Here is a 16068-nt window from a genome sequence, read left to right as displayed (position 1 = left end):
CGTTTGTAAAACAGGCTTCAACCCACAGGAAGCAATTTTATCCATCATCGAGCTCCGATGCGAAAATAAAAGTTAATAACTTAAAATTAGCGTAATCGTCTGTAAAATATACCTAAGCTTACGATGCTTATTCCAGCTAATTATTTTGAATTTATTCGGGGAATAATACGTACGAATATGTTGTTTCTTAAATTAATCTTAAAAAAAAGAATAAAACAAAAAAATTCGTACGAACAAAAATAAATAAATTACCTACATTTTGAATTTTGTATTTTAAGCACTCATAAGTTCGATTTAAAAAATATACCTACATCAATAAATTTCCTGCACAGATTTAATTCGAAATGACTAAGTAGATTAGATAGATATCATCTAGGACAATATGAATCTATTTGTGTATAATGTAGATATCCTACAATAGGTGATCTTTTTTTTGTTGAAACACATGCCCAGTTGACTCATAAAGCCTGTTTTAGAGTGTAAAACACCCTTATAAAAAATAATGTGTACATGCATTCGTCAATACTTCACAAAAGCCCGCTTCAGTCCACAATTACACAGTAGCTGTTCGTATCAAATTAATACAGTCAGATGTAATCTGGAGCTATTGAAAAAGCGTTTAAGTCTTGATGTGTATATTAAATTGTCTTAAGTAATTTATGAGCGTACAACGACATTATCTACCGCCTTTGTAACCGCGAATGTATATTCATCATAATTGTTTTAAACAGCGCAAAAAAATTAAAGACCACTCAGAGAATACAAACGAGATTCATATTTAGCATTTTCTTTTTGTGAAAGATTGGAAACTTACGAGTTACGAGATACTGTTTTTACACTTAACTGCTAATGGGAGCCAAATTAAATTAATTAACAAATTACATAGATGCTTTTTACACGAAATTTCAATAAGAAAACTTTCTTTGCGTAATTTTTGCGATGTATTTGCAGCAAGCAATCAACAAAGCATCCTGATGGTTCTCAAAGTAAGTTTCCATAACTAACAATATTTGATTTAATAAATTAGAGATTTGAAGTTGGTCTCGAGGTACTAGTTTTATTTTAAAGCAACAAAGATTTAATAAAATATCATACAGACAAATTGACGTAAAAGCAAATGTCAATATATTGAAAATACACGAGAATTCACCAATGTTAATTGTTTCCAATTAATTCATTAGTCACAGGACTGGGTGGATTAATCTGATTAGCGCCGATATGCAAAGCGAGGCTGCCATCGTTGAAATAATCCACGTAGGCCTGTGGCTGCGGTAAACCTAACAATTATAGAGCCAGCCGTCTATAATCGATCTTACGCAATTAGACAAATGGCCAGGTGAACGAGACCAGACACCACACCATAAAATTTCTTGTTCCGCGTGAGATTGCATCTGCCTATGTTTTTGTACATGTAACGAAGTATATATAGCAAACTTTGGATCGCAACTCAGAACTCGTATAGAAAACTAGATTTCCATGCTTCGCGTTTAGAACGATTAGCCGTAAGGGACGAATTGTTGATACACTATCAGCTGATCCGGCGCAGTTCGCCATGGTAGCGCAACCGGAGCGCATGCGCACAGCGCTTACCCGCCACAGTACTTCGTTATGCTGTCGAAGGTGTAGTCCTTAAAGTTTGCCAACAAAATAAAAAAATGTGTTCGACTCGGAAGTTTGTTAGAGTGACGAAATTTTTGTTGGCTGGTGTGTCGATATTCTGCGTGAGCTGGATTGCTGCTGTTAACGAATGGCACACCAGGGCGCGGTGGAGTCCACCACCTCAGCGTAGCTTTTCCACTATGAAAACCATTGTGGCATACTCGGAAGGCAAGCAGGCTGAAATGGACCGACCGTCGCCTGTCACATGTGACCGCTTGCCGGCTTTTCCGAAAGTCCCAAAAATAGTAATTTATATTTTTATTATTTTAATCAGAATTTATCACAACAATTAACTTTTTGCTCTATCGTTTCAAAAAAATATGCTCAAGAATAGATTATATTTATGTATAGGTACCATTTAAGTTTTCCTCCCACCATTTTATTGGCCAATAAATCAATTTTATGACAGTTATTATCTAAGCTCAAATCAGAGTTTCCACAGAAATTAGCTTTTATGCTTTCAATAAACAATATCTGTTTTACATATTTTTTGCGATACCATCAGGGTGTGCATGCAAATGGTGCAATAATATGCAAATTTTGAACCTTCCCGGAAAATGGTTTTTCATAAAATATTATGTAAAGTAATTGACTTTTTTATTCTAATCAAACGTTAAAGACGTAGGTGATTTTGTATAAAAATTGCAATAAAATGCAATTATAGTCAAAAAGGAACAAGTATTTCCTGGAAATCCTCGAATTGTCAAGGGGAATCTCGACGTGCATAAGAGTTTTAAGTCAACCTCTCAAAACCGCTAAGCAAATGAAGACATTCTATAAAATAAAGTGGCTCTTATAATATGCAAATAAAGCATACAAGAATACACGCGAATAAGCGTTAGTAAGAAAATACGATGCATTGTGAATCGTACTTTGTATGCAACATTACTTCCTGCTCCCCCAAGCTATATTTAGATGGAGATGCATATTCAGTATTCACATTTATTGCTTATATTAAGCGTTTGAAACAAACGCATCAGTGCGCGCCTATTATATACAATCACATACATTAATTAAGTCTAATGTAGCTTCTGACCGCTCCCATTAAAAGCATCATAGAACATATGAATATCATTCATTAATAAAAGAAAAATACTAAAAATAAATTAATTTCAATGAAGCTTAATTAATATTATCTAAACGTTTAAAGATGAATACTTAACACACTAAAATTCGAATACCCAAAACATTCATATAGAAAATATATCAAAAGCGACACGTTTATTTTGTTGGTGTACATAATTGTGTATCCAGATTTATTACCTACTTTCAATAACAGAAATAATAAAGCAATGAACATTTGAATAATGTCGGAATTCTAATTGTAAATTATCATGAGCCTTATAATCACAACCATAATACAATAATCATTTCTCAGTAAAAGCAAAACTAGTTTCGTATAATTGTGATAATCTATCGCAGAGCTAGTGGAAGATGCAAAATAACTAGAAATCAATATTCTCTGCGGCTATTTCTAATAGTACGGCACTGCTGCCACCGATCCCACACGAATGCAGTCCCTTCCTATAATATAAATAAGCAAGAGCTTAAAGTGCAGCTACGTACGTACGTTTTTGCAAGCGGAGGCGTTTAGTAACCAACGTTCATTATCTATTTTGAGATAATACTCTCCGTACCGAAAGATAAGTAGGTACGCACAAAGTACAATTTTCTGCAGACAACATTGAAGTATTGTTTACTGGTTTCCTTGCTTAGTACTTAAAGGGATACGCATCCTCAGTGTTTTATCCTATCCTAATCACACAACATCTGTCTCAAAATTACTAACTACGCAGGCAGGCCTCTTTTAGAATTTATGTATGTAGTTAGGTGCTATGAGAGAAGTCTAATTTATATTTTAGTTGACTGAGTGTCATGTAGGTCAAATGGATACTTATTTTGGCAATTAAATCCATTTTCATTGCCCTAAAATCTAAATGATCGTACGATTACGATAAAATAAGCATATCTAAACGCTAGTGTATGACCAACCTAAAATAAAATAAGAGAAACCTCGGATTTTCAAGGATAATAAACAGCAAGGAACACTTTATGGAACCTTATTCTAAGTAGTGTACAATATTATAAAATGACTAAAATATATTTGATATTTTAGAATACCATATACTCAATATCAACAGATTTACAGATATTGTGTACATTTATTAAAACAACAATATAAACTACACCTAAAGATAAACTGAAGAATTTCTTTTATTTTTTTTGATTTTCTTTGACTTTGAAAGCGCTAATCTCCGTACTCCATACATCCTCCGTACTCCTGAACTAATTTAAAGAATTCTACTTATCACCGTTGGATATGTACGTGATTCCTATGTACCACGGGCAAAGCCGGGGCTGACCGCTTGTATTAGGTAAAGATAACTTTTTAGTGATAAATGTTAGTTAAAATCCAAAAGTATTATTTGAAGCTGAATGAAATCAAAATGCAAAGCACGTGAAACGTATAAAATTACCTCAAAACAACAAATTTCGTTACCGTTTGATGATTGTAATTCATAAGACATCCTACTTATATATAAAAAAAATTGTGACAAGCTTTGTAAGTGCACAAGAATTACTTTTGTTTGATGTACAAAACCAATTATGTATTGTGATTTTCCGTAAAACAGAAATAAATTTAATAAGATTAGATTATAATTTTGTACAAAAGTGTTATTTCTACACAGTACTTTTATTGTACTTATATGTTTATTTCATAAAGAAATACATGCCTTAACAAAGCAACTCCTCCGTTTTTTAGTCGGTTGAATCGTAATTTAAATAGAGATTTATAAGAAAATTGCTCTTAAACAATAATTGCACGAAAGAGGCTTCTATCGATTTTTTACAGTGTACGATAAAATAATGGACTTAAGATCAGATTCAATGCTGATTATAAATCATTACCACAGTCGGATAGGATTATAATATGTGAATGGGTATATTTGGTTCGTGTAAAATGAGTCTGTGTGCTTATTTTGCGAAGGTGTATTATTACTGTACATTACTGTAATCGCATTAATCATAATCATCAAAGAACGAAAATATACATAAGAGCACCTTAACTTTTATTATATCAACGGAAATATTTTATGTTCTTTAACACTTTGTTGTGTATGTTTCTGAAAGTATAAACCCGTCAGTAAATTATCGTAATATAATATGACCTATTTGCATTTATAGTATAATAGTCTTAGTGTATTGCATTGCCTTGGCGATCGTAAGCTTGATTTTAGTGCCTGAGGTCCTGAATGTTAGGCATAGTATTATTGGGTCTATTCATATAAATTATAAAACAACTCAGAAGCAGCCAGGATTGTGGCAATAGCCTCGCCACCTATTAGACATAGCCATTTATGCATAATACCACTGCCTACCTGTTGAAAAAATAATAATTTATCTCTTACGTACAACCTTAGAAGAAAATGTTGGAAATAAAAATGTTACTTTTTCTAAACTTTGCACAGGTGTTTAAAACGATAACATATTGTATACATACGATACCTACGTTTTACGCAATAACTTAGCTAATATGGTCTGAAAAAGATACAAAACTGGCATTTAATAGATTCAACTCAAACCATAAGAACAGTTGTAAAGTGTATATGGCGATAATATTTCCCACAGCGTCAGTTCGTTTACCTAATCATAATTATACTTGTAAATCCAACTGGAATATCATATCACAACAGGTTTTATGTCATTCAAAAGATTTTATTATATTTAACTGAGATGATTATATTTTATTTATTACAGCATTGATGGTCAAAGGAATCAAAGATTGTAATAAAATTTAAAATATACTGCTCAACGGACAAGCCTTAATTTAAAACTTTTCGGCGACAGTCTGTATATAACTAAATTATACGAATATATTAAAAAAAAAAATAAAGAAAGTCCGCTCATGTCTCCTCATTTTTCATTTTACAATTATTTAACTAAAATATTTTGTATAAGACAAAGTATCCCAACATGCAGAGGTTTCTCAAGAACAACATAATTAACGATTCTAAAAATGCACGTTTTAAAAAAGAACTTTATAGTCTTAACAGCATTAATTGACGCTTAATTATTTAATTGCATTCAGTGGATCATTTAGCACATTTTAAACCTTATTAAGATGTAAGGCGTAAGTTTACAGATCAACGTGTGCGCCCTATTTTATTTGAGTTTTTTTTTAATGTTGAACGCGATTACTGATTATGTAATATTCCAAAAAGAAAAAGTATATTTAAATAAATTTATACATATTATGTAGAGTTATAGAGCCACATTTGAAGACGTCGTTTGTGCTTAATTTTTTGTATTCAAATAATTAATTAAAAATAATAAAAATAAACATTCATGATTCTGCAATGGTATAATATTTTAATCGATTCTCACTGCAGTCTGCTTATATTTATGCAGATTCTAAGTGCATCGACTCGTCGTATAACTTCAGTCCAGTTTGTCTCACTAATACTATCATTAGTAATTATTCTCTAGCCTTACATTCAAGCGATTTTTTATGCATAACTTTATTTTCTATTCAAATTAAATACTGTTACAGAGATAACAGTCAGAACTTTATTTGTAATGAACCTGGCTTTTATTTAAACTGCTTTACAACATCCGCTGATAAACGTGACAGGAGTAAAAGTCACGTTTTTATCTCTGAAAAGGAATTTGATGGTGCATAATGTTACCTTTAAACTGTTGTTTAATCTGATGGCTAAACTTTTAATAACGTTTTAAGTCTAGCTCATGAAAACCCCCATTATAATAAGCAAGGTAATTAAATTAAGATATTTCTAATGCATATAGGATTTATTACGTTTCTCCCGAAGTGTAATTATATATTCCTACCCACTTGTGAATCCTTTTACTAACAAAATGTTAAAGAATGAAAAATAATAAAAGTCACACTATAACGTTCATCCCAGATAATCATTTATTTAAACTCATATGAAGATATTTACAAATATCGGCCCTCATAAATTGAATGGAAGATACAAAAAACATACGAGCAAATCTGTAAATAAAATACGCTTTTAAAGTAAGCACGCGCGCAATATCACGATATTTACACTTTACTGAACCCTGTACGGCTGTATATCAGTGAGGACGGTATAATTTTACATTTTTTTGTATAATTTTTGTGAACAACGTATGTAATAACTGAATAAGTTGTCAAATAAACCTTCTCCGAAAATAAAGGCGTGGGTACATTAGTTATCGTTATTAATTAAATCACAAATTAAATGAATGCATAGGTAAAATAACAGATTCGTGTAGAGATATCGTAATGAACGTTTTTAAGAGAACGTTTTTATTATACAATACGAAAGCATACAAAATAATTGTCAGCATTATTTTTACTCTTCGAAAAAGTTCTTCATTAATTATTAAAACTGTTAAGTACAAAACATAATGCGAAAATGAATTTCTTTTGTTTAAAACCTCGTATGACCTAGATCTTAAATTACGTTATTATCTTCCATATTTCTTGTGAGAACCTGTTCTTTCCATTTATCATTAATTACAATTAACAGTGATGAATAAATTGCTTTATCCAACAATGGAGAAAGAGGGACGCAAAAAGCACATTGATGTTTAAGAAAGCACAATGGCTAATCACGCACGACTCTTTTACCATTAAATCCATTCTAGAGCCAAGTTTGAAAATTTTGTTGCAAGATATTAAACCTTAAGAAAGGGTAATAAAGTGAAATTCTAATTGTGCCCTTTCGCTATGCTCATTTCAAATTACTTAGAATAAATCAGCCCCAACATAGACCTTCTCGAAGGAATACGGCTTATGTAAATTTTATACAACTACCTTATTACTGTTGAATGAAATAAGAAATCTGATCAGATCACTTGATAAAGTGAAATGAAAATTGTAATAGAGATATTAGAGATATTTTAAACTGGATAATAACTTAGGTACCTACTTTCGGTACCTTCATGAATCACGATTGTATGAAGCACCTAATGAACTCTGTTTGTTTCAAGAATCGCACGTGGTCTCCCTTTGCTGAAGAATCATTATGGCAACAAGTGAGAGGTACATCGGTGTCGTTATATGCCGCCTATTACGACGAGAGGGCGCCACAACACTATATACGCATTCTCGCCATTTTCCACGGTGAGTAAGTACATACGCTACATGTTTCTGTAATGATATAAGTGTGGAACATGACTACTGCACATTAGCTCTTGTTTATGACAGGCAAAGAAAGAAATTCCACAGAGGTTATATCCCAAGCTACTGCAAAACGGTGCACGTTTTGGCTTCTTTATGTAAATTTATTATAACACAGGGAACGTCCAGTCCGTTGATTTAATTCTCAGTAAACTTTGTTTAAAAATAACTTGGATACTTGCCAAAAATTAAAACATGCCGAGCAATGTTTAAACAAATATACGGACTTCATTTCTACCGACTCGAAAATGTCGTTGCATTTTATTCCTACATGATATATCATCGAGTGAATTAATTCTCGATGTTACTTATAAAATATTGATACATATCTTTACAGCTTCATAAACCTCTTGTTTTAATAAGTAAGCTCACGTAGGACGGAGATTTCGATCTAACTGTGTCCGTAGTCCATACACATTTTACTTGCCATATAAATAAAGAAAACCAATTAATTGAAGTCCACTGTAGAGTGAGCCGTATCGAAGTAAATCTGCCGACTGCTGAGGTCTTACTATTATAAGCAAAAGAAAATTTACATCGTATGAGCTTATACTAACGACAACCGTGATTACACTGATACTAATTTCATGTCCTGACATAAGTAATAAATTTAAATACGCTATATGTGCATTGTGCAGCTAGGTTCAACCTTAAACTATGTCTATCTTTATATGTGATTTAAGCAAAACCAATGTCAAAAATTAACCTTATTTCTAAGTAGAAATGCAAGAGTAGAGCAAATGCTCTCTCTCCTCCCAACCATAAGTATGTCTCGTTAGATTTGGTCTGGTAGGCAAGAGATAGCTCCATGGCATTCCATAATTTACATCCAATAGAGGAAATAGCAACTGCTTATTTACCACATTCGTTGATGTACACGTCTGATATAATGTTACTGACATTTCATTTAATTTAAGAAGATGTATCGATAAATAGTAAGCACAATTTGTATAACTCATCTCGACAGATCTAGGCGCCATAGTTGACGAGCATTATTGATTCTCCCGTAAGCCGTAGGCGCATAAGCAAGATATGTCCGATAATTATAATAAATAAATAAACACATCATTTATAATCACTGTGTGTTTAAAAAAATAATGAATATGTTATCTTAATCCTTAACAACGACGAAATAATTCACATGTACCTACAAAAGTTAAAAATAAAATTTAAAATCTCCCGAATTTGATTATACTTACTAATGAATATATATTAATTTTTATAACACTTTTGGATTGGATACAGTCATATACATGCATGGAACCAGTTATTTTATCACAATTACGTTTCACACGTCTCAAAACTAAATAAATCACAACGGCCATTAAAACATCAGATTGTGCTAAACGTGATATAAAGTCAGTAAAATACTCTTTATCAAGGTAACATACGGTGCAGAAACAAAAGTGTTTGAGTGTGGTGCGGCGACACGGCCCTGGCGATAAGCTCACACTCATTTGTCACTCGAGTCGAGCGAACGCGTCGTGTAAATTCCATCCTGGGAGAGATAAACGCCTCTCCCATATTGTAGTGACGGTCGGATTAAAACACCACTACCAACCATGCACCACCTTTTTAGCAACGTCTTCTCTTATGGGACGTTTAACAAAAAGGACCTTTACCTTTCTACTTTCCGTCGTTGTTTTTATTAATTCTTAGCGTATATTTTTTAAACGTATCTACGCAGCTGTATTCTTATAAATGTCAACTAAAACTGTTTGCTTCAAAGCATAATTTTAAGATGTCAAGGATATTGCAATTTATTTATGACTTTTCCGTTACGGCCATAAATAGAAAACGATTGATTTGTAATCTAGCCAGATTGTTATAACTAGGAAGTGTCATCCCGGCTTGCGATACAACAACCGTTTTAATGATAGCCGAAGGAAGGCACCGCTATTCGCGAGCTTCGAAGGAAATGATTCTAGCAAATAACTATTATATAAGTCGCTGTAATGACGGTCCTGTTACTTAACTATAGAAATAAAATACCGGTATCCAACTTTAAAGCTGTAATTTTATGCAATAGCGCGAGCAATATTTCAATACATTGAATAATTAGCATTATCTCCATAGTGTAGAATATATTTTAAATAATTTATCTTGTAGGTAAATAGTTCTCATAGATATAATTTTTTTTTGCAGGTCGGGATGTTTCTTCACTTGAAGAAATGTTTTGTCAAACACGTTCTTTTAGTCAAAACGAAAATTCAGTTGAAGTCGTCGCAGCAAAGCCATTAGAAATTTGGTGGCACGAATGGGATAGAAGTTCATCAGAAGTTGACACGCCTCTTTTACTATCCTGTCCTCTACGGGAGCCCTTAAATCAGACTTCTGTTGTGTCAGTGGTTACAGAGCCCTGTGAAGACCCGGCAAATGGATTTTATATCAAACCAAACGGAAATACCAAGTATACTCGATCCTTCACTGTTTGTGTCAAAGACATGAATTTTCACGAGGATGTGTCCCACAGTTTAATCGAGTGGATCGAAACTAACAAGATTTTGGGTGCCGATTTGGTGGACATCTATATAGATAGTGTAAATAAAAAGACTGAAACTGTATTATTACGTTATCAGACCGAAGGAGTCGTAAGATTATTTAAAGTTCCTATTAAAAATACTATTCAACGGTCGCTGTGGCAAAGAAGGCGCGATCATATTATAACTTACAATGATTGCCTCTACAGAAATATAATAGAATCTAAATTTATCATACCTTTGGATATTGATGAAATACTGCTACCTAAAATAGCATATACTTGGCATGGATTGTTAAAAAGACTCCCATTTTCGGGTTGGGATCCGTATCAGCATTCCGCCATTTTAGTGAAAAATGTATTCTTTTTCGATTTCATGCAAGATTTATATACAAATAAAGCAATTAGTATTACTAGAAATGATAAGAAAATCTATGTGAAACGAGATGACGTCCGAATAGATGATCCTAATAACTTTAACCTAAATGAAGTAGAATTAGTAGGTGATACTAATAGTTTAAGCAAAGATGATAATAATAATTCTATTGCTAAAAATACATATTATGATAGTGGATGTATAAAAGCAATACCGTTGCCAAAAATAGCGCGAAATTTAATAAGTTCTGCTACAATAAGTCCATTAGGACATTACAGTAAAAGTTTTATGCTTACGAAGAGGGTTCTAACAGCGTTCAATCACTATCCCTTAGCCAGCATTGGCACAACGGGTTTTACAGGATGGGCGGCGCCTTTGATAGAAGTTCAACTCAATCATTATAAGGTAATTTTCTTCGTATTTATTTTCATACAGTCACTAGTTCATTTAAATTTTCTAAGCTACACAAATAAAGGTGTTAAGATAATAAAATCAATATACCTATAAACCTTTACATTTAAATTATTGTTGGTGGTCACGAATTAATGTTAAAATTATTTAGTACAAATTAAAGAATACGTTCAGTTAAGTTAAGGTGAAAATTATTTAGTACTTACAAATTAAAGAATACGTTCAGAACGTTATTCCGATAGTATCGATATAAAAATGATTTTATGACCAATTTATAAAATAGTTATCCAAATTACATCTTACTGAACCCCTTTAAAAAATATTTTAAATAACCTTTTTCGTAAACAGGAATCGTGCAACGAAACAATGGTAGCAGAATGTTGGCAGTACGTGAAGCGCGCGAAAGTCGACCGCTCCGCTTTGCGCCTGAAAAGACGTCTCACGCGCGCTGTTGCTGATGCTCTTTGCAAATAATAATATCATTCCATAATATGGGCGTTTTATTTCCCTTTATCAAAAAAGGAGGAAGTTCTCAATTCGACTGTATTTTTTTATTTATTTGTTAGTTTGTTACCGCAGATGTTTTCATCTTATTATTTTAAATATTTAAATTATGCAGAGTTCTGACCAGTTTTGAATGCGGTTCCTTTTTTATTAAATAATAATTATTCTACAAATTAATCCTATATTATAAGCCTGATATTAATTTATGGATATGTACCTACTTGTCTTTATAATATAGAGTATTTTATATTCCATTCCATTTAAATTATATTCAGATTTTATGTGATTTTATGTTATGTTCATTCTGTATATTCTAATAATCTCCAATAACATTTCTTGTTGATATTTGATTAAAACAATAATGTGAAATAATGATAATGTAAAATAAATCTGGGTACATTTTTTCTCATACATTCACATTCACATTTCACCACGCTAGGTACTATTTATTCAAGCATAAAATATTGAACATTGAGGTCGTATTTTATATTTAGAATAAGTTCTCAAACGTTAAATTATCCACAGTGAATACACGTAGAGTTTTACGACTCTATTTAGATTCTTATATCCCATATGAGACTTAAACCAGTATTTATTTCTAAACTAATTCTGCTCAACCAATTAAAGAAAACTTGTTAAGTAAGTATCATAATGTAAGTCCGCTGTTCGTATGTCGTTAATCACATTTACACACAAAGTACGTAATTAAAAATTATCTGTAAGGTAAAGGCTCCTAATACGGCGGTAGTCAAAATCGCTTCCTAATACGGTGGTATTTCTATTTTCGAGTTTTATTCTTGTTTTTTATTAATTTTAAGTACACCAAAACGTAAACTATATATTCCAAATTTATTACTCCATGACTTAACTAACGTTTGCAAGTATAGCACATAGACAACACAACAAGATCAATCAATCTGTGTAACGGCATCGACATGAGAGGTGTTTCCATACAAACGCGAAACAACAAAAGTAAGTATACTAATATTTATAAACTAAGTTTTTCGTATTAATAAGCCGTTCAAGTTTGTATATGTATTGTTTATTGCATTTTCCTACTATTACACTCACTATTTAAATAGCTTGTTTCATATTTGTAAGTCATTTTCTACCCAAAAAATAAGAAATAAAATACCGCCGTATTACGATACAAATTTTATACATTAATCCTAATACGGTGGCATAACTCCGAAATAGGAAAAATACTGGGCATGTTTAATTGTTTATAACTTTCATTTTATTTACTTATTGAATTAATTTCAAGATTAGTTCAAATAATTATTAATCTGATAAATTAGAAACCATATTCTGCGGTATGTGTTCTTAATTAGAAATCCAGTTAAATATGAAAACTTTTGAGTACAAAATGTTTGTTTCTTAGAAGGGGTAAAAATAGGAAGGTGTATTTTAATGTATCACAAATCATTTATTTTATATAACTGTTGATTTGAGTTTTACACATCTGAGCCAAAAACTGTTATCATTTGATTAAACATTTACATTCTCTTGTTTATCGAATTTTTGATGGGTCAGAATTAGGATTATTAAAAACACGAGTAGTTTTCCTTTTACGGTGGTAGATATTTCCAGGTAACTCTGTATTAGGTTATATGATCTCCTATTACGGCCCTAATATAATAGAACTTAAAATTACCAGATTTAGGGTTGCGTAAATAAATAAGAAGTTTTGTGTCTTTTTTTGTGGATTCTTATTTGATATGCGTGTTTTTTTTTTTTTGATAAAACTAAAAGCATAAATGAAACACATTAAAAGTGAATCAACGTAATCAAACTAATGGTTAATGAATAAAAAACTTACAATTTACTTTACTAACACATTCCTATTATTTAACAAATATTATTTGTACGGAACTTCAATGAATATAATTTCTGACCCTCCGTATTAGGAGCCGCCTACCGCAGTATTAGGCTCTGACCAAAATCATACCTCCGTATTAGGGAAAATCGACCTGACTATTTAAATATTTTTTTAAAATAAGAAATATCATGAAAATAAACATAGACTCAACAGCAATACAAAATTTAAGTTTCACTTTTAACGATAAAGTGGTTTGGCACCTTTAGAAAGACTTACAAATGCTTATTTTTGATACTTACTTTCAAATGTTGCGAAAAACCTCCGTATTAGGTGCTTTTACCTTAAGTATTAAAAATGTATTAATTTTAAAGTGGTATTTTATGGTAGAGATTAAGAGGACGACCAAAGTCGTTTCATGAACTTCCTCTCTTATTTTATACAAGCATGGTAGGCGTCTTTTCTTCAATCGGATAGCAAAAATCAAACATAAGAAAGGCAAATTTAGATACCAATTAGTATATTTTGCTTAAATAAATGAACACTTGCATATAAAGAAATGGACATCAGAATAGGCAATATTTTGAGAGAAAAAAATAACGAGAAAATGTGGACTTCCGATAAACGGATTAATTTAAATAATAGATTAAACATTGCTGTGATTAGTTATAGGTAAATAAAAAAATATGTTATCAGTGTTGACGTTACGCGGGCAATATATTATATGATTCTACTTTTCATCATAATAATATACTAATATAATATACTTGTTGTAGTAGTAAATTCCATGTAATTATCTAAACTGGCCATCTAATGTTTACAATTATTTTACTCGTAAACAATTTTTAATTAACTCTACTCCCAGGAATATTTTTAAACCTAACAGACAGATTAATGGTCAAATCAATACATAATTTATATGCCATAAAGTTGGCTTTAACATCTTACAAGTTACAGTTCAATGCTTTTAAACGACATATAACGTATCACACTAATAACCGCTTTATAAACTTTGTTTAGTAAACCCAAGAAATATCTATATACACATGACTGAAAACTAAGTACAGGCATGTATAGGGGAATATTCCAACTAGTTCGTGTGCCTAATTATAATATGTAATATGTTTATTTACTACTCAGTGGAAATCATAAGTAAGTACTCGCAGACCGTACCATATACCATAACCCCGAAACAAACAGATTTTTGGGTCGCTATTAATTTTTGTCATAGAGAAACCCAATAAATTTTATTTAGGAGCTGACATCTTATTCACAATACATTTTAAGTCTGCGGCATGAATTTATTTATGCTAGATAAAAAAAACTATATGCATTATGTAACAGGTCGGATTGGGTCCGATAAATGTAAGCCCTAAATGAATTATGAATGTAAAGTTAAAAGGACATGTTGTAAATATCGGCCGATTGAATTGACAACTGACTATCGTCAGAAATCAGAATTCGCCTGTATAATAGGTAGGTATTATGAGAGAAAACTTTAATTGAAATAATAATGTACGTAGGCGGTCCCAAAATTACCCGACCTGACTTACGTACTGGCAGTTTTATTCGATTAAATACTCTTTTTAAAAAGTCTGATCCATGCAGATTTTAAATTTTGAATTCGAACACGCTAGGTCATTTGTCATTAGTTTTGTAGTCCTTGAAAGTGAACGCTGTCAGAGAATTTTCTAATATGGAAAAAATTGTTCTACGATACGTCATTCAGCGTCATTCAATACTTTCATTTGAAAGGCCTCAGCCCAACTAACATAAAAGAAGAGCTAGATTCTACATTGGGGGAGTCTTCTCCTTCGTTTACAACGGTAAAATATTGGGTGGCCGAGTTCAAACGTGGCCGAACGAACTGCCAAGATGAACCTCGCAGTGGGCGACCAAATGAGGTGACTTCACCGGAAACGGTAAAAAAATCCACAAAATTGTATTGGATGATCTTCGACTAAAAGTGCGCAAGCTAGCAGATATGGTAGGCATTTCAAAAAGTGCAGTTCATCGTATTTTAACTGAAAACTTGGACATGAGGAAACTGTGCGCAAGGTGGGTGCCGCGATTACTCACACTAGAGCAAAAACAGCGTCGTGAGGATGTTTCAGTCGAGTGTTTGGTAAAATTTCGAAGCAATAGTGCAGAGTTTTTGCGTCGATTTATTACCATGGATGAAACGTGGGTTCATTATTTCACACCGGAGATGAAAGAACAGTCAAAGCAATGGACTGCAAGGGGAGAATCGGCCCCAAAGAAGGCAAAAACGGTTCCATCGGCAGGAAGAGTCATAGCATCGGTTTTCTGGGACGCTCGTGGGATAATCTTCATAGATTATCTACCAAGAAGAAAAACCATCAACAGCGAGTAATACGCAAACTTGTTGCAGCGTCTAAGTGAAGAAATAAAGATAAAACGGCCTCATCTATCAAAGAAAAAAGTTTTGTTTCATCGGGACATCGCGCCAGTCCACACCTCCGGCATTGCGATTGCTAAAATCGAAGAATTAAAGTTTGAATTGTTACCTCATGCACCTTATTCATCAGATTTGGCCCCATCTGATTATTTTATGTTCCCAAACTTAAAAAAATGGCTCGTTGGGAAAAGATTTTCAAGCAATGAAGATGTTGAGT

The 16068-nt window shown here is 32.3% G+C and overlaps 1 protein-coding gene across 2 annotated transcripts; it reads left to right on the top strand.

Moving 5' to 3' along the window:
• The first annotated feature begins 1555 nt into the window (after positions 1 to 1555).
• LOC123696458 lies at positions 1556 to 11602 on the top strand. Of its 2 annotated transcripts, none has more exons than XM_045642624.1 (4): positions 1556 to 1904; positions 7657 to 7789; positions 9992 to 11106; positions 11461 to 11602. In XM_045642624.1, the coding sequence occupies exons 1-4, from the start codon at positions 1656 to 1658 to the stop codon at positions 11584 to 11586; spliced, it is 1623 nt and encodes a 540-aa protein (XP_045498580.1). In that variant the 5' UTR covers positions 1556 to 1655; the 3' UTR covers positions 11587 to 11602. The 2 variants fall into 2 exon arrangements, with proteins under 2 accessions (XP_045498580.1, XP_045498581.1); XM_045642625.1 differs by having other exon boundaries at positions 1772 to 1904; positions 7657 to 7793.
• Positions 11603 to 16068: the final 4466 nt, after the last annotated feature.

Source organism: Colias croceus, chromosome 12 (genome assembly GCF_905220415.1).
Source record: "Colias croceus chromosome 12, ilColCroc2.1".
Lineage (NCBI taxonomy): Eukaryota > Metazoa > Arthropoda > Insecta > Lepidoptera > Pieridae > Colias > Colias croceus.
The sequence above is the reverse complement of the archived record's forward strand: the minus strand, read 5'-3'. Positions and strand labels throughout refer to the sequence as shown.